Source organism: Nansenia antarctica, assembly GCF_963989245.1.
Source record: "Nansenia antarctica genome assembly, chromosome: 5".
Lineage (NCBI taxonomy): Eukaryota > Metazoa > Chordata > Actinopteri > Argentiniformes > Microstomatidae > Nansenia > Nansenia antarctica.
Window position 1 is genome coordinate 3,592,890 of NC_137690.1, and position 25,000 is coordinate 3,617,889.

General features: G+C 42.4%; 3 protein-coding genes across 3 annotated transcripts in view; all 3 read right to left on the reverse strand.

Annotated features, from left to right (window-relative positions):
* Nucleotides 1-2,909, reverse strand: part of LOC308159185 (nuclear factor 7, brain-like) — a gene marked incomplete at both ends in the record, with an annotated part of 4,891 nt that extends 1,982 nt beyond the window's left edge. The window contains 3 exons of the mRNA XM_080532931.1: nt 223-343; nt 510-605; nt 2,436-2,909. Coding sequence (XP_080389057.1) covers nt 223-343; nt 510-605; nt 2,436-2,909 — 691 coding nt within the window. The remainder of the gene's footprint in view (nt 1-222; nt 344-509; nt 606-2,435) is intronic.
* Nucleotides 2,910-5,690: 2,781 nt separating this feature from the next.
* On the reverse strand, nt 5,691-10,427 carry LOC308159186 (tripartite motif-containing protein 16-like; the record flags this gene model as incomplete). The annotated part of the gene is made up of 5 exons (XM_080532932.1): nt 5,691-6,214; nt 7,426-7,516; nt 7,771-8,004; nt 8,138-8,233; nt 9,963-10,427. 5 exons carry the CDS (start codon nt 10,425-10,427, stop codon nt 5,691-5,693), a joined length of 1,410 nt encoding a protein of 469 aa, XP_080389058.1.
* Nucleotides 10,428-13,227: 2,800 nt separating this feature from the next.
* LOC308159188 (E3 ubiquitin/ISG15 ligase TRIM25-like) lies at nt 13,228-18,422 on the reverse strand (the record flags this gene model as incomplete). Its single annotated transcript, XM_080532934.1, has 5 exons — nt 13,228-13,745; nt 14,959-15,049; nt 15,306-15,539; nt 15,721-15,816; nt 17,949-18,422. The coding sequence occupies 5 exons, from the start codon at nt 18,420-18,422 to the stop codon at nt 13,228-13,230; spliced, it is 1,413 nt and encodes a 470-aa protein (XP_080389060.1).
* Between the last annotated feature and the right edge of the window lie 6,578 nt (nt 18,423-25,000).

Genomic DNA, 25,000 nt, shown 5'->3' on the forward strand with positions numbered 1-25,000 from the left:
AAGAGGATTATTTCCATGAACAGAAGCTGCTTTCAGTATTCCAGATGGAGTGGTAGTTGCAATGTAGTTACCTGGAGGATACATGCAGTGTTAGTTGCAGTGTAGCTACCTGGAGGAAATGGATGTGATCCTCTGTGTGTGACAGCTGCTCCAGCTCAGCGTCTCTCCTCCTCAGCTCAGCGATCTCCTGCTCCAGTCGCTCCACGAGTACATGAGCCTGACTCACTGCTGCCTCCTGCTGGGCTCTGATCAGCTGCTTCACCTCAGAGAGCCTTCTCTCAATGGAGCGGATCAGCTCAGTAAAGATCCTCTCACTGTCCTCCACTGCTGCTTGTGCAGAACACTGTTAGGACACACACACGCCACACACACACACACACACACACACACACACACACACACACACACACACACACACACACACAGAGACAGAGAGTGTGTGAGTGGAGTGTGACCTGCTGACTGGAGCAGAGTAGTGAAATGGTGCATCTCCTCTGGTCAATACTCACAGTGAGAGACTCCACACCCTGTTGGAGCTCCCTCAGGTCCTTCTCTCTCTCCTGGACTCTCTGCTGGACTCTCTGCTGACTCATCCTCAGCTGCTTCTGTAGACAAACACACTTTAATAAATACTGTGCATATTTACATTGCTTGAATGATGATAAACAATTATTTCACAAACTAACAAAAAAAAGTAATAACTCATTGAAAAAACACTTCTGGTTTCATGAATCACATTTAGAATCTGCTGATGAAGAAAAGGCTGGACGCTGGACTATGAAAGGTCACGGAGGCAGATCTCCTGATTGTTACTGGAGACAGAGGCTGTGTTAGAAATGGCATACTAGCATACTACTCATACTAGACATGACGTACATTTGAGTATGCGAGAGTGTTCATACTGTACAGTATGCGAGAAATCTAGTATGTATACTAGATTTTGCCAAATATTTGAGTATGCCATGACTGGACACTACCGGGGTACTAAATCCCCAAAATGCATTGTGTGTCTCTTCAGTCTCGTCAAACTGCGTCATATAAACTTGTCATACAGCTGTTGTTTACATTGTCCGATAGCCTGGAGACCAAAAGATCGAATAAACATCGTTTTTTTGCACAGATTTGAGTGTGCAGATGCTGTTTTTTTGCACTCTTTTTGTTACTCTTCAGCTGCAGCACCCCAGCTAAGTCTGGTCACGGATGAGCGGTGGTATTTTCAGTATATTGGGAAATGACATGGTGAAATGCATTCTTAGACAAGGCTACGTCGTCATGATTACAAAGATGCCACTTGAAATGCATAAAATCTAAGTTTATTCGTGTCTTCCACACACACACACACACACACACACACACACACACACACACACACACACACACACACACACACACACACACACACACACACACACACACACACACACACACACACACACACACACACACACACACACACACACACACACACACACACCACGGCCTGGTATCTGAATGCCTGTAGCCCAGTCATGAAAGGTCCCAGTATTGTAGCTTCAGATGATCCTGTTCTTTTACCGTAGCTAGTTACCGTAGCTAGTTCAAAACTAAAACTTCATAAAATGACACTTGTAGAGCCAAAATTAGCCTACAGCTTTTAGCCAATGGAGGATTTAAAATCCCCGCTCCACGACCGGCCGGTGCGAAATGCATTCTGGGATGCAGTATGCATACTGCAGTGTAAACGGTCAGCTGGTATTGGCATACTTATTATGAGTTTAGTATGCGGTATATACTCACATTGAGTATGCAGTATATACTCATTGAGTATGCTAGTATGCAGTATATACTCATTGAGTATGATAGTATGCAGTATATACTCATTGAGTATGCAGTATATTGAGTATGCTAGTATGCAGTATATACTCATTGAGTATGCTAGTATGCAGTATATACTCATTGAGTATGCTAGTATGCAGTATATACTAATTGAGTATGCTAGTATGTAGTATATACTCATTGAGTATGCTAGTATGCAGTATATACTCATTGAGTATGCTAGTATGCAGTATATACTCATTGAGTATGCTAGTATGCAGTATATGCTCATTGAGTATGCTAGTATGCAGTATATACTCATTGAGTATGCTAGTATGCAGTATGCTAGTATGCCATTTGGAACACAGACAGAGAGAATAGAAAGCCAGACAGGAAGTGCAGGGTGTTATGAGTTAATCATTCTCCCTATCTGACAAGAACCAGCTTGTAAAACAATAACACCAACATCCTTTACCCTCTCCAATACACAAACACAGTAGTGTGGAAGAGACTATGGATCTCTGGAAGTACAATGATGTGATATTGTCCAATTTGTCCTCAATCAAAATAAGTTATTGTCCTTTTCTGTTCGATCTGTTCAACATGTATCAGAGTCACCAGTGAGAAGCTCTGGTTCTTACCTGTTTCTCAGTCCTTTCTGCTGACAACATGGAACACGCCAAACTGACCATCTTGTGCTTCTTAAAGACAGCAGATTCACAGTGAGGCTGGAGGTGAGTCTCACAGTAAGAGGCCCGACAAACCAGACAGGACATGAGGGCTTTCTGCTTTCTCCCAGTGCAGACATCACACTCCACATCTCCAGGTCCAGCAGCTTGGAGTTCTGTTTCCATTCGTTGTTTCTTTCTTTGGGAACGTGTCTTCTTTTCCACTAATTCAGCCAACAGAATGTTTTTCCTCAGAACAGGCCTGGAGACAAAGCTTTCCTTGCACAGGGGGCAGCTGTATGCGCCCTTCTGATCATCCTGGTCATCCTGGTCCCAGCAGCCCTTAATACAGCCCATACAGTAGCTGTGTCCACAGGGAATAGCCACCGGGTCCTTCAGTAGGTCCAGACAGATTGGACAACTCAGTGTGTCCGTGCTCTCTGCCATGCTGCTGCACACTAGACTGAACAGCAGAGAAAGAACAGAGAAGTTTCGTTTCTCTAGAAGTGTTTGTGCACGTGGGTGGGAACGCTTCCTGGTTAGCTCTAGGAGGCGTGGTTAAAACCCCACTGTCTCTCGACAAGTTCCCTTTGTAGACCAGACCAGTGTCCCTCAGACCTCCGAAGGCAGCGATTCCCAACCTATGGGCCGTGGCCATCTGGTGGGCCGCGAGGGTACTACAAGTGGGCCGCCAAATCATGGGTAAAAAAATAATATAATAATTACAAAAACGTTCTAATTAAAACAATGTATTCATGGTACTGTATTATTTTCTTTAAAACCTTCAAACATGCATCATCAGTGTGATACTACTAGGCCCACTGCACTGTATGTATGATGATTGTATATTTTGGCTGATGAGACACCAAATTGTACGCGTGCGTAAAATGCCTGTGTGGACAAATACTGGGCGAGTACTTCTAAAAAAAAATCTAAAAATAGATTATTATTTTTTGTCCAAAAAGGTTGGGAACCGCTTTCCTACTGTATGACTCACTTGATGGGATGTGTCACTGAGAGACTCACCACTGTTTGTTTAAGGCCTCTGAAGTTGTTGCTTATCACTTGTAGATTTCCATTATCTCTTACACTCACTCATGTGTTGAGCCCCACGTGTACTCAAGTTGTGAAAGAAAATCAGGGGGGATGGTGGATTTGATCATATGGGGACAATATGAGCATCCCCACAGTGTCAGTATCTTCAGTGTCAGTGACTTGGTAAAAATGTCATTGCATGTGTGAGAGTGTTACATTAGTTTTGTTAAGATAAGAAAGGATAAGGAATACATCTGTTCAATGGGCATAGATGATGCATTTTCCAAAGTGATGAACTGTTAATCAGTATTTAGCCTGTATGGTATATAGTATATATGTATTTTTCTATATATATATATATATATACAGTATATTTATATGAAGATGTTATAGCTAGCTAGCTACGATTTAATATCAAAATAATGAACAGCAAGCTAGATCCAAAACTAGGAGGAGGAGAAGTGTCACATTGGACAGACTATCAACCTATACTGTACATGTGGTACACAGAGAAAACCACACAGGATGTATGTGGTGTGAGATGAGGTGACATTAGCAGCACTGAACAATCTAAACAGGCCAAGATAAAACACTGTAGGAATAAAATGACTCATCTACCAATCAAACCAAAACTCTCATCCTCTACTGAGGATGTTGCGGTGGAAGTTGCGCTTGTTGAAGTTGAGGACGTTCACTCGTGTATAATATTCAAAGCTGGCACTCCTCCAACATAAATACTCTACTGAGTTGACTGCTGACTTCACTGTAGCAGAAAGGCAATCTGCAAACGCTGGTAAGTGTTCTCGGGGGTGCGCAGGGGGGATATCCCTTATTTTTGGGAAAATATCCCTTATTTTCAAATCCCAATGTTGACAGGTATGGTTATAGATGTATGTACAGACCAACTGAAGCTAGCTATTAAGACAGCAGGTGTAGAGGGAGAGGCGGACAGAGTGAGTGAGTGTGTCTCTCTGGATACTTTTCATTGTAATATATAGGTAAGATATATATGCATATGTCTGTCTGATAGAAATATAACTATCTTTTTTTATAGTTTTGGCAGATCAGTACATCCATTTGTCCAGTAGATGGAGGCAGATACACTCCTATTACCACCCAGATCAACACGTCTACACTATTCAACAACCTGTTGGCATTAAACAACCATGCAAACTAAAAGGAAGAACACTAAAAACATTTCTCAATCTGAGGATTTCTTTAATGTTCATTGATGATAATGGAAAATTTGCCATTTAGCAGACACTTTTAATCCAAAGCGATTTACAATTACAGATTACAGGGACATTCCCCCTGGAGTAACTGAGGGCTGAGTGCCTTACTCAAGGGCACACTAGTGGTGGTGTTACAGGTCTTACTCAAGGGCACACTAGTGGTGGTGTTACAGGTCTTACTCAAGGACACACTAGTGGTGGTGTTACAGGTCTTACTCAAGGACACACTAGTGGTGGTGTTACAGGTCTTACTCAAGGACACACTAGTGGTGGTGTTACAGGTCTTACTCAAGGACACACTAGTGGTGGTGTTACAGGCGGGATTTGAACTCACAACCTTCCGATCACCAGCCCAACTCACTATCCACTACTAGACCACCACTACCCCTACATGATCATTCAGGTTCATTTTCAATCCCACATATCCAGTAGCTGGCTGTTCTACTGGGCTTCAAATAGGTCAGAAACACTGGACCAACATAGTTCTGTACAACTGAACAGAACAACTGGTCAACTATGATGACGATGAGGAGAGTAGTTCATATTAGAGAGGGAATAGATCAATAGGTAATACTCAATAAGAATACACGTAGGACACCAGCAGGGAAACATGTTATCATGCAGCATTTCTATTGGTAGTGAAGAAAACTGTTCTACAATAACATAAAATATGTACATAATGATAAAGGTATAACACGATTACTCTGCAAAATCAAACACAGAGAATATCCCACATCATAGATTAGTGACATCATCAATAATCTCACATTGTAGACTTTACAGAGAGAGCTCAATCTGAGAGTCAATCCTCTGAGATTCATAGAAGAGGGAAATCATTAAACCCCTAAATAATAATAATATGAATATGAATATGAATATTAAACCCCTAAAGACCAAATCACAGAGAAAGATATTTCTACAGGTTAGTAGGTTATGATAACACATCACTCTTATGGGACCTCTACTCCAGCTCACACAGCTCAGCACTGTCACCATGGTAACCATACAACCTAAACCCAGGATAGAGGGGCTGAGTGAAGGTGGTCTGGATTCTGTGGAGGAGGGTCATTGTGTCAGAGGAGACGCTGTAGAAGGACAGAGTACCTGCCCTGTGATCCAGGTACACTCCTACTCTGGAGGACTGAGGGCCTGATACTTTAGTCTCAACATTATTGTGCCTGAATGTATAACGATCACTCAGGCAGCAAAAACTCCAGGACTTGTCATTACCTCCAAATAAAGAGTCATTACCTGACCTGTTTATGTCTTTATATGACACTGCTGTATAAACCCCCTCACCTCCCCTCTCAACCTCCCAGTAACAGCGTCCTGACAGACCCTCTCTACACAGCACCTGAGTCCAGTTAGTGAATCTCTCTGGATGAGGATATGACTGGGCTTGTCCACATGTCACCTTCCTGTTCCCCTCAGACAGAGAGAGCCATCTGTGTGCTGTGTTTGGATCCAGTGTGAGCCGACAGGAATCTGGGAGAAGAGCAGAGCAGAGACCAAATCAGAGGAATAAGGAGAGTCAGATATCTAGTCTGTCTCTGATGCAGGGCTCGACATTGTGACTGTTTTGGTCGCATTTGCGAGTGAATATATTTCTGTGCGACTTGGAAATACATTCAATCGCACCAGTGCGACTAAAAGACTGCTGAACTACTGTCGAGCGCAGTCAATCTTATGTGTATAAGCGATGAGGGAATGAAAACAGTGAACAGAAACGCGTGTCGCAGAAATGCTTCACGCGAGTCCTATATGCGCTTAAAATGCGCATAATGGGTATATGGGATACAGCTCTCATAGTTCGTAGCGCTGTGTGCTTCCGGTTTCATTACAAAGAGGTTAACCCTATATGTGCCTGACGTCTAACATTCAAATGACTCTAACTTCATCTTTTTTCGGATTTCAATGTATGACACATCATTTGAAAGCTTATGATCCGTAGTTCCAATCCACAACACGTCACATTTGAAAGTGTTTATGTATTTTTTTTACATTTGAAAGTGTTTTGTTTATATATATTTATATTATACAATTTACCAGTCATATTCTGGAATGTGCCTAAATGTTAAAGTTCCATAAGTATAAGCAAAATAAAGTAACAGTTTGTAAATAAATAGTAGCATTTAAAAATAAAATAAAAAACGAACCGTGAATCGTGACCCAAAAACCGAGGTTCATACCGAACCGTGGGCCAACTGAAATTAATATTCTTACTTCCCCTACATTGTGTGAGTCTCCATTTTTATTACGGCCAAGAGCCGGTTATGATCATTTTGATATGTTATGATTATGATAATTTGTTGTCGTTGTTGACGAAAATTGCACAATTTTCATTGTGCTACTGAAATTCTTGGTGTGCTACTACATTTTTCAACATGGTAGCACAGTGCTACCTGGGGAAAAGGTAAGCGTCAAGCCCTGCTCTGATGATGTTCTGCCTCTCCTAGACCTCCCTAGTTATATCTCAGGTGTGTGGAGAGGATCAATGGAGAGAGAATGTCAGCTACTTCAGGATAAAGAGACTCACATTGTAAGAACTGGGCTCTGGTCTTGGGCTCTGGTGGCAGTAATACAACAACTGCATTCACTACGGAAACATTAACACACACACACACACGCACATGTTAATGTAATTGAATTGGTCTGAAGTTGTTTGTGTGAAGAGAATACAGGAGTTTTTAGCCCACCTGTAGATGAGATCTTGGGCCATCCCTTTTTTAGGATGTCGTCTAGTTCCTCTCTCAGCTCAGACACAGCTTCACTCACATCTCCAAAGTACTGAAGAGGACGGACAATGATACTGGGTATGTCTGAAGATACACTGGGACTGGAGAGAGACTGATAACTCTGGAGGGAGAGAGAGAGAGAGAGAGAGAGAGAGAGAGAGAGAGAGAGAGAGAGAGAGAGAGAGAGAGAGAGAACAAGAGGATGAATTGCATGAACAAGAAGCATCTTTCAGTATTCCAGATGGAGTGGTAGTTGCAGTGTAGTGACCTGGAGGATACATGCAGTGGTAGTTGCAGTGTAGCTACCTGGAGGAAATGGATGTGATCCTCTGTGTGTGAAAGCTGCTCCAGCTCAGCGTCTCTCCTCCTCAGCTCAGCGATCTCCTGCTCCAGTCGCTCCACGAGTACATGAGCCTGACTCACTGCTGCCTCCTGCTGGGCTCTGATCAGCTGCTTCACCTCAGAGAGCCTTCTCTCAATGGAGCGGATCAGCTCAGTAAAGATCCTCTCACTGTCCTCCACTGCTGCTTGTGCAGAACACTGTTAGGACACACACACGCACACACACACACACACACACACACACACAGAGACAGAGAGTGTGTGAGTGGAGTGTGACCTGCTGACTGGAGCAGAGTAGTGAAATGGTGCGTCTCCTCTGGTCAATACTCACAGTGAGAGACTCCACACCCTGTTGGAGCTCCCTCAGGTCCTTCTCTCTCTCCTGGACTCTCTGCTGGACTTCCTGCTGACTCATCCTCAGCTGCTTCTGTAGACAAATACACTTTAATAAATACTGTGCATATTTACATTGCTTGAATGATGATAAACAATTATTTCACAAACTAACAAAAAAAAGTAATAACTCATTGAAAGAACACTTCTGGTTTCATGAATCACATTTAGAATCTGCTGATGAAGAAAAGGCTGGACGCTGGACTATGAAAGGTCACGGAGGCAGATCTCCTGATTGTTACTGGAGACAGAGGCTGTGTTAGAAATGGCATACTAGCATACTACTCATACTAGATATGGCGTACATTTGAGTATGCGAGAGTGTTCATACTGTACAGTATGCGAGAAATCTAGTATGTATACTAGATTTTGCCAAATATTTGAGTATGCCATGACTGGACACTACTGGGGAACTAAATCCCCAAAATGCATTGTGTGTCTCTTCAGTCTCGTCAAACTGCGTCATATAAACTTGTCATACAGCTGTTGTTTACATTGTCCGATAGCCTGGAGACCAAAAGATCGAATAAACATCGTTTTTTGCACATATTTGAGTGTGCAGATGCTGTTTTTTTGCACTCTTTTTGTTACTCTTCAGCTGCAGCACCCCAGCTAAGTCTGGTCACGGATGAGCGGTGGTATTTTCAGTATATTGGGAAATTACATGGTGAAATGCATTCTTAGACAAGGCTACGTAGTCATGATTACAAAGATGCCACTTGAAATGCATAAAATCTAAGTTTATTCGTGTCTTACACACACACACACACACACACACACACACACACACACACACACACACACACACACACACACACACCACGGCCTGGTATCTGACTGCCTGTAGCCCAGTCATGAACCCTTAGCTAGTGACACTTGTAGAGTCAAAATTAGCCTACAGCTTTTAGCCAATGGAGGATTTAAAATCCCCGCTCCACGACCGGCCGGTGCGAAATGCATACTGCAGTGTAAACGGTCAGCTGGTGTTGGCATACTTATTATGAGTTTAGTATGCAGTATATACTCATTGAGTATGCTAGTATGCAGTATATACTCATTGAGTATGCTAGTATGCAGTATATACTCATTGAGTATGCTAGTATGCAGTATATACTCATTGAGTATGCTAGTATGCAGTATATACTCATTGAGTATGCTAGTATGCAGTATATACGCATTGAGTATGCTAGTATGCAGTATATACTCATTGAGTATGCTAGTATGCAGTATATACTCATTGAGTATGCTAGTATGCAGTATACTCATTGAGTATGCTAGTATGCAGTATATACTCATTGAGTATGCTAGTATGCAGTATATACTCATTGAGTATGCTAGTATGCAGTATATACTCATTGAGTATGCTAGTATGCAGTATATACTCATTGAGTATGCTAGTATGCAGTATACTCATTGAGTATGCTAGTATGCAGTATATACTCATTGAGTATGCTAGTATGCAGTATGCTAGTATGCCATTTGGAACACAGACAGAGAGAATAGAAAGCCAGACAGGACATGCAGGGTGTTATGAGTTAATCATTCTCCCTATCTGACAAGAACCAGCTTGTAAAACAATAACACCAACATCCTTTACCCTCTCCAATACACAAACACAGTAGTGTGGAAGAGACTATGGATCTCTGGAAGTACAATGATGTGATATTGTCCAATTTGTCCTCAATCAAAATAAGTTATTGTCCTTTTCTGTTCGATCTGTTCTACATGTATCAGAGTCCCCAGTGAGAAGCTCTGGTTCTTACCTGTTTCTCAGTCCTTTCTGCTGACAACATGGAACACAGCAAACTGACCGTCTTGTGCTTCTTAAAGACAGGAGATTCACAGTGAGGCTGGAGGTGAGTCTCACAGTAAGAGGCCCGACAAACCAGACAGGACATGAGGGCTTTCTGCTTTCTCCCAGTGCAGACATCACACACCACATCTCCAGGTCCAGCAGCTTGGAGTTCTGTTTCCATTCGTTGTTTCTTTCTTTGGGAACGTGTCTTCTTTTCCACTAATTCAGCCAACAGAATGTTTTTCCTCAGAACAGGCCTGGAGACATAGCTTTCCTTGCACAGGGGGCAGCTGTATGCGCCCTTCTGATCATCCTGGTCCCAGCAGCCCTTAATACAGCCCATACAGTAGCTGTGTCCACAGGGAATAGCCACCGGGTCCTTCAGCAGGTCCAGACAGATTGGACAACTCAGTGTGTCCGTGCTCTCTGCCATGCTGCTGCACACACTAGACTGAACAGCAGAGAAAGAACAGAGAAGTTTCGTTTCTCCAGAAGTGTTTGTGCACGTGGGTGGGAACGCTTCCTGGTTAGCTCTAGGGGGCGTGGTTAAAACCCCACTGTCTCTCGACAAGTTCCCTTTGTAGACCAGACCAGTGTCCCTCAGACCTCCTAAGGCAGCGATTCCCAACCTATGGGCCGTGGCCATCTGGTGAGCCGCGAGGGTACTGCAAGTGGGCCGCCAAATCATGGGTAAAAAAATAATATAATAATTACAAAAACGTTCTAATTAAAACAATGTATTCATGGTACTGTATTCTTTTCTTTAAAACCCTCAAACATGCATCATCAGTGTGATACTACTAGGCCCACTGCACTGTATGTATGATGATTGTATATTTTGGCTGATGAGACACCAAATTGTACGCGTGCGTAAAATGCCTGTGTGGGCAAATACTGGGCGAGTACTTCTAAAAATAAATCTAAAAATAGATTATTATTTTTTGTCCAAAAAGGTTGGGAACCGCTTTCCTACTGTATGACTCACTTGATGGGATGTGTCACTGAGAGACTCACCACTGTTTGTTTAAGGCCTCTGAAGTTGTTGCTTATCACTTGTAAATTTCCATTATCTCTTACACTCACTCATGTGTTGAGCCCCACGTGTACTCAAGTTGTGAAAGAAAATCAGGGGGGATGGTGGATTTGATCATATGGGGACAATATGAGCATCCCCACAGTGTCAGTATCTTCAGTGTCAGTGACTTGGTAAAAATGTCATTGCATGTGTGAGAGTGTTACATTAGTTTTGTTAAGATAAGAAAGGATAAGGAATACATCTGTTCAATGGGCATAGATCATGCATTTTCCAAAGTGATGAACTGTTAATCAGTATTTAGCCTGTATGGTATATAGTATATATGTATTTTTCTATATATATATATATATATATATATACCGGTATATATATATATATATACAGTATATTTATATGAAGATGTTATAGCTAGCTAGCTACGATTTAATATCAAAATAATGAACAGCAAGCTAGATCCAAAACTAGGAGGAGGAGAAGTGTCACATTGGACAGACTATCAACCTATACTGTACATGTGGTACACAGAGAAAACCACACAGGATGTATGTGATGTGAGATGAGGTGACATTAGCAGCACTGAACAATCTAAACAGGCCAAGATAAAACACTGTAGGAATAAAATGACTCATCTACCAATCAAACCAAAACTCTCATCCTCTACTGAGGATGTTGCGGTGGAAGTTGCGCTTGTTGAAGTTGAGGACGTTCACTCGTGTATAATATTCAAAGCTGGCACTCCTCCAACATAAATACTCTACTGAGTTGACTGCTGACTTCACTGTAGCAGAAAGGCAATCTGCAAACGCTGGTAAGTGTTCTCGGGGGTGCGCAGGGGGGATATCCCTTATTTTTGGGAAAATATCCCTTATTTTCAAATCCCAATGTTGACAGGTATGGTTATAGATGTATGTACAGACCAACTGAAGCTAGCTATTAAGACAGCCGGTGTAGAGGGAGAGGCGGACAGAGTGAGTGAGTGTGTCTCTCTGGATACTTTTCATTGTAATATATAGGTAAGATATATTTGCATATGTCTGTCTGATAGAAATATAACTATCTTTTTTTATAGTTTTGGCAGATCAGTACATCCATTTGTCCAGTAGATGGAGGCAGATACACTCCTATTACCACCCAGATCAACACGTCTACACTATTCAACAACCTGTTGGCATTAAACAACCATGCAAACTAAAAGGAAGAACACTAAAAACATTTCTCAATCTGAGGATTTCTTTAATGTTCATTGATGATAATGGAAAATTTGCCATTTAGCAGACACTTTTAATCCAAAGCGATTTACAATTACAGATTACAGGGACATTCCCCCTGGAGTAACTGAGGGCTGAGTGCCTTACTCAAGGGCACACTAGTGGTGGTGTTACAGGTCTTACTCAAGGACACACTAGTGGTGGTGTTACAGGTCTTACTCAAGGACACACTAGTGGTGGTGTTACAGGTCTTACTCAAGGACACACTAGTGGTGGTGTTACAGGTCTTACTCAAGGACACACTAGTGGTGGTGTTACAGGTCTTACTCAAGGACACACTAGTGGTGGTGTTACAGGCGGGATTTGAACTCACAACCTTCCGATCACCAGCCCAACTCACTATCCACTACTAGACCACCACTACCCCTACATGATCATTCAGGTTCATTTTCAATCCCACATATCCAGTAGCTGGCTGTTCTACTGGGCTTCAAATAGGTCAGAAACACTGGACCAACATAGTTCTGTACAACTGAACAGAACAACTGGTCAACTTTGATGACGATGAGGAGAGTAGTTCATATTAGAGAGGGAATAGATCAATAGGTAATAATCAATAAGAATACACGTAGGACACCAGCAGGGAAACATGTTATCATGCAGCATTTCTATTGGTAGTGAAGAAAACTGTTCTACAATAATATAAAATATGTACATAATGATAAAGGTATAACACGATTACTCTGCAAAATCAAACACAGAGAATATCCCACATCATAGATTAGTGACATCATCAATAATCTCACATTGTAGACTTTACAGAGAGAGCTCAATCTGAGAGTCAATCCTCTGAGATTCGAAGAGGGAAATCATTAAACCCCTAAATAATAATAATAATAATAATAATATTAAACCCCTAGACCAAATCACAGAGAAAGATATTTCTACAGGTTAGTAGGTTATGATAACGCATCACTCTTATGGGACCTCTACTCCAGCTCACACAGCTCAGCACTGGACACAGCACTAACCCAAAACCCAGGATAGAGGGGCTGAGTGAAGGTGGTCTGGACTCTGTGGAGGAGGGTCATTGTGTCAGAGGAGACGCTGTAGAAGGACAGAGTACCTGCCCTGTGATCCAGGTACACTCCTACTCTGCAGGACTGAGGGCCTGACACTGCAGTATTTACATTATTGTGTATGAATCTATAACCACCACTATAGCAGCGTAACACCCAGGACTTGTCATTAGATCCAAATTCAGAGTCATAACCTGACCTGTTTATGTCTTTATATGACACTGCTGTTTCAACCCACACACTCCTCTCAACCTCCCAGTAACAGCGTCCTGACAGACCCTCTCTACACAGCACCTGAATACAGTCAGTGAATCTCTCTGGATGATGAGGATATGACTGGGCTTGTCCACATGTCACCTTCCTGTTCCCCTCAGACAGAGAGAGGTGTCTGTTTGCTGTGTTTGGATCCAGTGTGAGCCGACAGGAATCTGGGAGAAGAGCAGAGAAGAGACCAAATCAGAGGAATAAGGAGAGTCAGATATCTAGTCTGTCTCTGATGCAGGGCTCGACATTGTGACTGTTTTGGTCGCATTTGCGAGTGAATATATTTCTGTGCGACTTGGAAATACATTAAATCGCACCAGTGTGACTAAAAGACTGCTGAACTACTGTCATGCGCAGTCAATCTTATGTGTATAAGCGATGAGGGAATGAAAACAGTGAACAGAAACGCGTGTCGCAGAAATGCTTCACGCGAGTCCTATATGCGCTTAAAATGCGCATAATGGGTATATGGGATACAGCTCTCATAGTTCGTAGCGCTGTGTGCTTCCGGTTTCATTACAAAGAGGTTAACCCTATATGTGCCTGACGTCTAACATTCAAATCACTCTAACTTCATATTTTTTCGGATTTCAATGTATGACACATCATTTGAAAGCTTATGATCCGTAGTTCCAATCCACAACACGTCACATTTGAAAGTGTTTATGTATTTTTTTTACATTTGAAAGTGTTTTGTTTATATATATTTATATTATACAATTTACCAGTCATATTCTGGAATGTGTCTAAATGTTAAAGTTCCATAAGTATAAGCAAAATAAAGTAACAGTTTGTAAATAAATAGTAGCATTTAAAAATAAAATAAAAAACGAACCGTGAACCGTGACCCAAAAACCGAGGTTCATACCGAACCGTGGGCCAACTGAAATTAATATTCTTACTTCCCCTTTACATTGTGTGAGTCTCCATTTTTATTACGGCCAAGAGCCGGTTATGATCATTTTGATATGTTATGATTATGATAATTTGTTGTCGTTGTTGACGAAAATTGCACAATTTTCATTGTGCTACTGAAATTCTTGGTGTGCTACTACATTTTTCAACATGGTAGCACAGTGCTACCTGGGGAAAAGGTAAGCGTCAAGCCCTGCTCTGATGATGTTCTGCCTCTCCTAGACCTCCCTAGTTATATCTCAGGTGTGTGGAGAGGATCAATGGAGAGAGAATGTCAGCTACTTCAGGATAAAGAGACTCACATTGTAAGAACTGGGCTCTGGTCTTGGGCTCTGGTGGCAGTAATACAACAACTGCATTCACTACGGAAACATTAACACACACACACACACGCACATGTTAATGTAATTGAATTGGTCTGAAGTTGTTTGTGTGAAGAGAATACAGGAGTTTTTAGCCCACCTGTAGATGAGATCTTGGGCCATCCCTTTTTTAGGATGTCGTCTAGTTCCTCTCTCAGCTCAGACACAGCTTCACTCACATCTCCAAAGTACTGAAGAGGACGGACAATGATACTGGGTATGTCTGAAGATACACTGGGACTGGAGAGAGACTGATAACTCTGGAGGGAGAGAGAGAGAGAGAGAGAGAGAGAGAGAGAGAGAGAGAGAGAGAGAGAGAGAGAGAGAGAGAACAAGAGGATGAATTGCATGAACAAGAAGCATCTTTCAGTATTCCAGATGGAGTGGTAGTTGCAGTGTAGTTACCTGGAGGATACATGCAGTGTTAGTTGCAGTGTAACTAGCTACCTGGAGGAAATGGATGTGATCCTCTGTGTGTGAAAGCTGCTCCAGCTCAGCGTCTCTGCTCCTCAGCTCAGCGATCTCCTGCTCCAGTCGCTCCACGAGTACATGAGCCTGACTCACTGCTGCCTTCTGCTGGGCTCTGATCAGCTGCTTCACCTCAGAGAGCCTTCTCTCAATGGAACGGATCAGCTCAGTAAAGATCCTCTCACTGTCCTCCACTGCTGCTTGTGCAGAGCACTGTTAGGACACACACACGCACGCACGCACACACACACACACACACACACACACACACACACACACACACACACACACACACACACACACACACACAGAGACAGAGAGTGTGTGAGTGGAGTGTGACCTGCTGACTGGAGCAGAGTAGTGAAATGGTGCGTCTCCTCTGGTCAATACTCACAGTGAGAGACTCCACACCCTGTTGGAGCTCCCTGAGGTCCTTCTCTCTCTCCTGGACTCTCTGCTGGACTTCCTGCTGACTCATCCTCAGCTGCTTCTGTAGACAAATACACTTTAATAAATACTGTGCATATTTACATTGCTTGAATGATGATAAACAATTATTTCACAAACTAACAAAAAAAAGTAATAACTCATTGAAAGAACACTTCTGGTTTCATGAATCACATTTAGAATCTGCTGATGAAGAAAAGGCTGGACGCTGGACTATGAAAGGTCACAGAGGCAGATCTCCTGATTGTTACTGGAGACAGAGGCTGTGTTAGAAATGGCATACTAGCATACTACTCATACTAGATATGGCGTACATTTGAGTATGCGAGAGTGTTCATACTGTACAGTATGCGAGAAATCTAGTATGTATACTAGATTTTGCCAAATATTTGAGTATGCCATGACTGGACACTACTGGGGTACTAAATCCCCAAAATGCATTGTGCGTCTCTTCAGTCTCGTCAAACTGCATCATATAAACTTGTCATACAGCTGTTGTTTACATTGTCCGATAGCCTGGAGACCGAAAGATCAAATAAACATTGTTTTTTGCACAGATTTGAGTGTGCAGATGCTGTTTTTTTGCACTCTTTTTGTTACTCTTCAGCTGCAGCACCCCAGCTAAGTCTGGTCACGGATGAGCAGTGGTATTTTCAGTATATTGGGAATTAACATGGTGAAATGCATTCTTAGACAAGGCTACGTCGTCATGATTACAAAGATGCCACTTGAAATGCATAAAATCTATCTATTCGTGTCTTCCACACACACACACACACACACACACACACACACACACACACACACAGGTTGGCCTGGTATCTGACTGCCTGTAGCCCAGTCATGAAAGGTCCCAGTATTGTAGCTTCAGATGATCCTGTTCTCTTACCAACTGCCAAGACAACAATAGTAAGCTAGTTACCGTAGCTAGTTACCGTAGCTAGTTACCTTAGCTAGTTACCGTAGCTAGTTACCTTAGCTAGTTACCATAGCTAGTTACCGTAGCTAGTTACCGTAGCTAGCTAAAGGTATTGGGCCCCCAAATCATTTTACAACTTGTTCAGCTATTAAGTTCCGACGTTTATGTCTAAATAGTGTCTACTGGTATCCACGGTAACTAAGGTAACAGTTCAGATCAGATATATAAACGGGTTATTTTGATAAACTGGACACATTTTTTGAATATATATGGCTACTTTCTCGCCTTGAAACATATTAAAACTTCATAAAATGACACTTGTAGAGTCAAAATTAGCCTACAGCTTTTAGCCAATGGAGGATTTAAAATCCCCGCTCCACGACCGGCCGGTGCGAAATGCATTCTGGGAGGCAGTATGCATACTGCAGTGTAAACGGTCAGCTGGTGTTGGCATACTTATTATGAGTTTAGTATGCAGTATATACTCATTGAGTATGCTAGTATGCAGTATATATTCATTGAGTATGCTAGTATGCAGTATATACTCATTGAGTATGCTAGTATGCAGTATATACTCATTGAGTATGCTAGTATGCAGTATATACTCATTGAGTATGCTAGTATGCAGTATATACTCATTGAGTATGCTAGTATGCAGTATATACTCATTGAGTATGCTAGTATGGAGTATATATTCATTGAGTATGCTAGTATGCCGTATATACTCATTGAGTATGCTAGTATGCAGTATATACTCATTGAGTATGCTAGTATGCAGTATATATTCATTGAGTATGCTAGTATGCAGTATATACTCATTGAGTATGCTAGTATGCAGTATATATTAATTGAGTATGCTAGTATGCAGTATATATTCATTGAGTATGCTAGTATGCAGTATACTCATTGAGTATGCTAGTATGAGGTATATACTCATTGAGTATGCTAGTATGCAGTATGCTAGTATGCCATTTGGAACGCAGACAGAGAGAATAGAAAGCCAGACAGGACATGCAGGGTGTTATGAGTTAATCATTCTCCCTATCTGACAAGAACCAGCTTGTAAAACAATAACACCAACATCCTTTACCCTCTCCAATACACAAACACAGTAGTGTGGAAGAGACTATGGATCTCTGGAAGTACAATGATGTGATATTGTCCAATTTGTCCTCAATCAAAATAAGTTATTGTCCTTTTCTGTTCGATCTGTTCAACATGTATCAGAGTCACCAGTGAGAAGCTCTGGTTCTTACCTGTTTCTCAGTCCTTTCTGCTGACAACATGGAACACGCCAAACTGACCGTCTTGTGCTTCTTAAAGACAGGAGATTCACAGTGAGGCTGGAGGTGAGTCTCACAGTAAGAGGCCCAACAAACCAGACAGGACATGAGGGCTTTCTGCTTTCTCCCAGTGCAGACATCACACACCACATCTCCAGGTCCAGCAGCTTGGAGTTCTGTTTCCATTCGTTGTTTCTTTCTTTGGGAACGTGTCTTCTTTTCTTTCTGTTCCACTAATTCAGCCAACAGAATGTTTTTCCTCAGAACAGGCCTGGAGACAAGGCTTTCCTTGCACAGGGGGCAGCTGTATGCGCCCTTCTGATCATCCTGGTCCCAGCAGCCCTTAATACAGCCCATACAGTAGCTGTGTCCACAGGGAATAGTCACCGGGTCCTTCAGCAGGTCCAGACAGATTGGACAACTCAGTGTGTCCGTGCTCTCTGCCATGCTGCTGCACACTAGACTGAACAGCAGAGAAAGAACAGAGAAGTTTCGTTTCTCTAGAAGTGTTTGTGCACGTGGGTGGGAACACTTCCTGGTTAGCTCTAGGGGGCGTGGTTAAAACCCCACGTTGACTCCGCCCACCACCGGTAACATGGCAGCGTACTGAAGCCCTGAAGGGTGAGACAGAGGTGGTTCATTATTGTCTAACCAGAATCAGGACGATGTATGGGTTCAGTTTTCATACTTTCTTCAGACCAGTTGAACTGTGAGATATATGCTTACAGACAAAATTGTGGTTAGGCTACAGGCAGTGTTGCCAACTTGGCGACTTTTGGCAACTTAAATAGCCCGTCACGCAATGCTTTCTCTGTAAAATAAAGACACTTGAAAAAACATGACAGCCGAAACAGCGACACCTAGCGTCGGAAGATATGAGAGATAAACTACACTTCTGCTGAAAACGTATGTATATTGGAGGAATATAATGTGGAGAAAAGTATATTGATTAGCAGTTTTAACCAGTGAAGTAGTTAACCGCACCGTAAGTGCAAATTGTAAGCCTTGATGATGTGTCATATAGCCTATTGAAATAAGTTGAAAATAGTTTAAGAAGATATGCTTATTTGAATGTTGGTACATGTCAAATGAAACAGAATCGTAGAAAAACTCTTAATTATAAAGGCTAGTAACTAGCTAGGAGCTAAAGAGAAAACACCGCTAAGATATAAAGGGGTGATATTATGGAAAACTCACTTGTTCAGTTTCAGTCTCAGTTCTTGGTCTCTCCAGTTCTTGTCCGTTGGCAGTTCAAAGACGCGTCCCGTTTTGAACCAACACAGCTTCACGCGAGCCGCATGGAAAGTCGGAGCAAGCAGTGTTGCCAGATTGGGCTACTTTTGGTCACACTGGACGGGTGGATTCGGCAGCTTTTAGACTGGTTGGGCTGGAAATGGTAAATTCCGTCTGGCAACCCTGGTAGCAAAATATCTGCATAACTGTGTTAAAGTTGCTTCCGCTTGCTTATCCAATCAGACGAGAGAAGGGGCACACTGAGAAATGAACTCTGGGAAATGTAGTGCTGAGGTGGTTGTTTTGGTATGTATCTGGTAGCCTGCTGGTGCTTTCAAATCGCAAGTTGTTTCATCCTCTGTTCTCTTTTTCGGGGTGATGGAGGAGAGATTGGCAGTGTAATTCCAGATAAAATCCATGATGGTACTTTGCTCATCATCCTCCGTCCTCACACTCATGTTTTCCCCCCTCCATTAATCTTCTGTTATTCAACACGAGTGTGAAAACGGATTGTATCCTATCTCAAAGACACTATGGCATATACCGTTTCTTAAATAGGCCTACTCACTTAATTTGGGTGAGATGATAGGCCTACTTTGCAACTTTACAGTTTTGGTAACTGTTTTTTCTTTCTCTACTGTAACATTAACAATATGTTTTTTTGAGGGACCCCCAATTGTTGTATTTGTTATTATTATTATTATTATTATTATTATTATTATTATCATCATCATTATCATTATTATTAATTACAATATACAATACAAATACAACAATTGGGGGTCCCTCAAAAAAAGAAAATCGCTGCTTCAAATTCAAATTCAAATTGCCTTCCCAAAGGCCTCATTCGGACCCAGAAAAAACCCTGGTATGTCTTGTATAACATGATAGCCATCTATGAGCAATGCACTGTATATAAGATGATGACCAAGGGTCTTTCTGCTGCTGACCAAGGGTCTGAGTCCTGTTGATGGGGCCCAGTTTTCTTTTAGACTCTGTAGGCTACTGTATTTGTTTATTAAGACTTACATAAATATGATATATTGTCTGAATTTGTCTTGTTTTATCAAATGTTCCAATTATTTTTATTTCTTGTGCTGGTTTATTATGAACAACATGCAAAATTGCAGGAAACTAGCACACATAATTGTGTAGGAGAGAGGGGCCGCCGCTGCCAAAACGTGCACAGTTTTGTGTCGCTCCACCGCCCAAAAAATCTCACTCCAAACTTTTGGTGAAACTTGGCAGCCCTTAATAAGGCTTTATTGAAACGATGTTTAACTTATGATTTACTAGCACTGGCGCCCCCACCCCGCCCTTGGTCCCGAGGAGCGGGGGCCCCTACTGTGAGGGGTGTCCCTTATTTCCCTGACTGAAAGGTGGCAACCCTAGACCCTACTAACACAGAAATAGTGAAATAAAGAAATTCAGTCAGTTATTTTGTGGGCTGGTTGAATGATGATGAATGGTGTAAGATACGCAGCAGGCCTCTGCTCAGCCCCTACCCAGCTTGTACACAGGCCACTTCCACTTACCACCACTGGAGGGAGACAGACACATCCAGCCTCTGCTCAGCCCCTACCCAGCTTGTACACAGGCCACTTCCACTTACCACCACTGGAGGGAGACAGACACATCCAGCCTCTGCTCAGCCCCTACCCAGCTTGAACTCCAGGGGACAATGTCATACAACTGCCTGTTTCACACATTTTAGTAGTTTTTTCTGAGTGGGGCAGTCCCACTCATATATTTTGTTTTTATTGTGACAGAGACAGTAGAGATTTGACAGGAAGGATGCGTAAGAGAGAGAGAAGGGATGACATGCAGGATATGTCCGCGGCCGGAATCGAACCGGTAACACTGCGGTTACATGGTCAGCGCTTAGTCCGCTACGCCACACATTTTGTGCATTCATGGTAATTGGCAATATGGATAAGGGCTATGGCTCTCTGTGTTTTTCAGTTTTGCTGTCCACCATGCTGAGGCCCCAGCCTGTGACTGCACCTGCCTCTTACCAGTCTGTGACCAGTCTGTGACCAGAAAAACACATTAAAATAAAAAACAGGATCATACCAAACAAATATCGGCTTACGTGTCTCTGTATGCAAAGTGTCTTCCTTTTTGATGTGAAGGAAATGGCCACCCTAGTTTGAAGGTGGAGGTAGAACTGGGTGGATTGTATATATATGTATATAATATATATAAAAAATGTTTTTACATCATCTACAACTAAAATGTCAGCAGGAGTTTTCCTAGATATGTACGTTCTACCACCCAGTATCCTTACATTTTCAAAATCACATCAGGATAAGCTAGTATGAAGCTATTTTGCCGTTTTTCTGTGTAGGAGGCAGGCTAATTTACAAGCCGGCCAACTAGTGGTCGTTGTGTGTAAGTAGCAGCTTCCTATTGTAAAGGAGGCGGCTCTTATAGTAGGTAAAAAAGGTACGGCTGTTCTAGTGTTAACCACCACCAACTACCCTCACCATAATAATAATAATAATAATAATAATAATAATACATTAGACTTATATAGAGTTTTTCTAGACACTCAAAGACGCTTTACAAACTGAAAAGATTGAGTAGTAATAATAAAAAGAAACAAAAGGTAAATAGAAGAAAGTATAGGGGCCTAATTGAGGTAGTGCTGGGGACACATGGGAAGGGGAGGGGGAGAGGGTTAACTGGTGAAGGCGAGCTTGAAGAGGTGGGTTTTGAGGGCCTGTTTAAATGTTGGGGAGGGCGTTCCAGAGGGACGGGACTGCGGCTGAAAAGGCCCTATCAACCCAGGTCCGGAGCTTGGTCCTGGTGGTCTTGCGGGTGGTTTGGTCATCAGACCTGAGGCAACGGGAGGGGGTGTGGAGGGGGACGAGGTCGGCAAGGCCAGACTGTTGATGGCTTTGTAAAATACGAGGCGACACAAACATGAGACCACACTCACACTCATTTATCAGCGTTGCTTATAAATATAATTTATTAATTGTCTTAAAAATTCTTTCTTACACTTTGTACAGAAACTGGACAGAGACGGAGGGTTAGCGGCCGAGCGTTAGTTAGCGGGAGTTAGCATCATGAAGCGCGCCGACCCAGGGTAGACCACAACTTCACTATACAAACCATACCAAATCCAGATATCATAAAATAAAATGCACTTGCTAGCACAGCTCTAGTCATATCATCTGTTTAACAAAGGATGCCAAGTTTGCATAGTAGACACAGCTTTTACAACAACAACAACAAAAAAGAATGGAAAAAACACAAAACGTTAAAACATAAGAAACTAGTATCTAACTTGTTTACGGCTCTTTCTTCTCTTCGTACTGAGATATCCAAAGTGTATTTGACCGCAGACGTCTGTACATGATAAAACATTGACATAGTTTGATATCTGAACTCAAGGTTACAACAACGCATGACGTTAGAATGATAAGGTTCTATCTCCGTTTAGGGTAGTTCAGAGATATTGAGCGTCAAACTTTTTACATTCCATTATGTTTCATGAGATGGAACCTTTGTATTTTAGGAATTACTAACTCAAAAAATAACACCACACAGGCATTAATAAACACCTAATGGATCAGATTATGTAAAGAACTCAATTTTGACAAAAATGGAGATAAAACCTTATAATTCTAACGTCACGAGAACTGCCCCACGCTCCCTTTGAAGTGGGGCAGACATGCGCTCTTTAAAACGAAAAATATCCCTTTTAGACTCTGAGCATTCTCTATGGAGGGGGGGGGGCGTGGGGTGGGGGGTGGTAATAGGTACACACTTCCTACAGAAGGTGTGGTTGTGGTAATACACACCTGTAATGGACCTATCGCTAAGCCACGCCCCAAAATAGAAATGGTCCAATCATGTCACAGCAAAAGTCACTACAGGCAGAAAACTCGGACAAACAACTCGCTAATACCTGATGGTGAAAAGCTTCTGGACAAAAATATTCTTGTCATCATGTCTATTACTTGCTGTGGTAAATCAGAAATCAGAAATTTGCCAACTACCACCATTGTAAGTCATTGAATGTCATTCAGTCACGGTCGGTCAGTCAGTCACTGTCAGTGAAGCGTTGTTTGTTTGTCCGAGTTTTCAAACGGGGCGTGGCTTAGCGATAGGTCCATTCACATTTTAAGTCTTTTAGTTGACTAGTCATTTATAGATACATTACGGAACGTACGTTATTATATCAAATTTGGGCTAGAGTTTTGACTGTATTGGTTCACGATATGATGTCAACCCAATTATCATATTGTCATATCATGTCAATCTGACCAATCAGGTAATCTCTTTGACACATTTGTGTCTATTTAGGGGACCCGTTTAGCTCAGCAGCTCCCCCAGAGGTTGGAGGTTCCATAGCAACTTTGAACTGAAGTAGAAGGTATTACGGTTTAAACGCTTTTAATGCTATACATACAACCTCAGTATTTATAAGTGTGAGACTAAACAATAGCGCCCCCTAGAGACAGGGCTTCAGTATGACATCAACTGCTTCATCTACAGCACATCTATGTCTAAAATAATAGTTTTGAGTCCCACTCTGAGATTTGACAGGTGGAAAGATAAACACGTGAACGAACACACGGTAACCCGTTCCCTTTCAGTTATATGACGGCATGTTATGCAAAGTGTAAGATATTCACATTTAAACCAACGTTATTATATGCTGTGGGAGTTTTTGCGTTTAAACCAAATGTCCACCTCGACACTGACATCATGTTCGTGAGTGAAGGAAGTGAAGCACGTTCGATGTGGTCAAATACCCACCACCCATACTCTGAGACTGTCTCTCCCTGTAGAAGTTGGGGAAATAAGGCTGTCCAACTTACAGTAAAGTAACGGAGGCTCGTCCTGTCCACCGTCCGGCCATTGCCCCTGTCCTCCTCCTATAACACCGTACCGTCAACAGTCTAGCCTTCCCTCAACCGCGCTAGGAACCCGACTCCTCCGTCTCCCCGCTCGCTGCAAACGCTTCGGAGGAGAAGGTTCTAGATTCCTCCTTTCACATGTTCTCTAGGAGGAGAAGGTTCTAGATTCCTCCTTTCACATGTTCTCTAGGAGGAGAAGGTCTAGATTCCTCCTTTCACATGTTCTCTAGGAGGAGAAGGTCTAGATTCCTCCTTTCACATGTTCTCTAGGAGGAGAAGGTCTAGATTCCTCCTTTCACATGTTCTCTAGGAGGAGAAGGTCTAGATTCCTCCTTTCACATGTTCTCTAGGAGGAGAAGGTCTAGATTCCTCCTTTCACATGTTCTCTAGGAGGAGAAGGTCTAGATTCCTCCTTTCACATGTTCTCTAGGAGGAGAAGGTTCTAGATTCCTCCTTTCACATGTTCTCTAGGAGGAGAAGGTCTAGATTCCTCCTTTCACATGTTCTCTAGGAGGAGAAGGTCTAGATTCCTCCTTTCACGTGTTCTCGCCCGATGCTTTTTTGACGACGAAAGAAGAAGCGAGTGGAGGACGGAGGAGAAGAAAGAAAGACGCGTCGGGGAGTCGCGTTGTGTTTCCTCTTCTTCTTCTTCTATCTCCCCTTCCTCTTTGTCTCTGACCTGAGGTCAGGTTTTAAATATGGCGTATCTCCTTGTACACAGAGCAGAGAGTGCGTCTCTCCCATCATCTGATCCCAGTCCACACACACTCAACTCCCAGTAACACCTAACTGGTGTGTTCGACCCTCCTAACTCTGCTCGTACTCGTCGCAACCTCGCGGCCGGTGCTCAGATGCACCGTTGTTGTCCTGCAAATAAGCGATTAGAAAACATAAATGCTAATGCATTAGCATCGCCCCGCT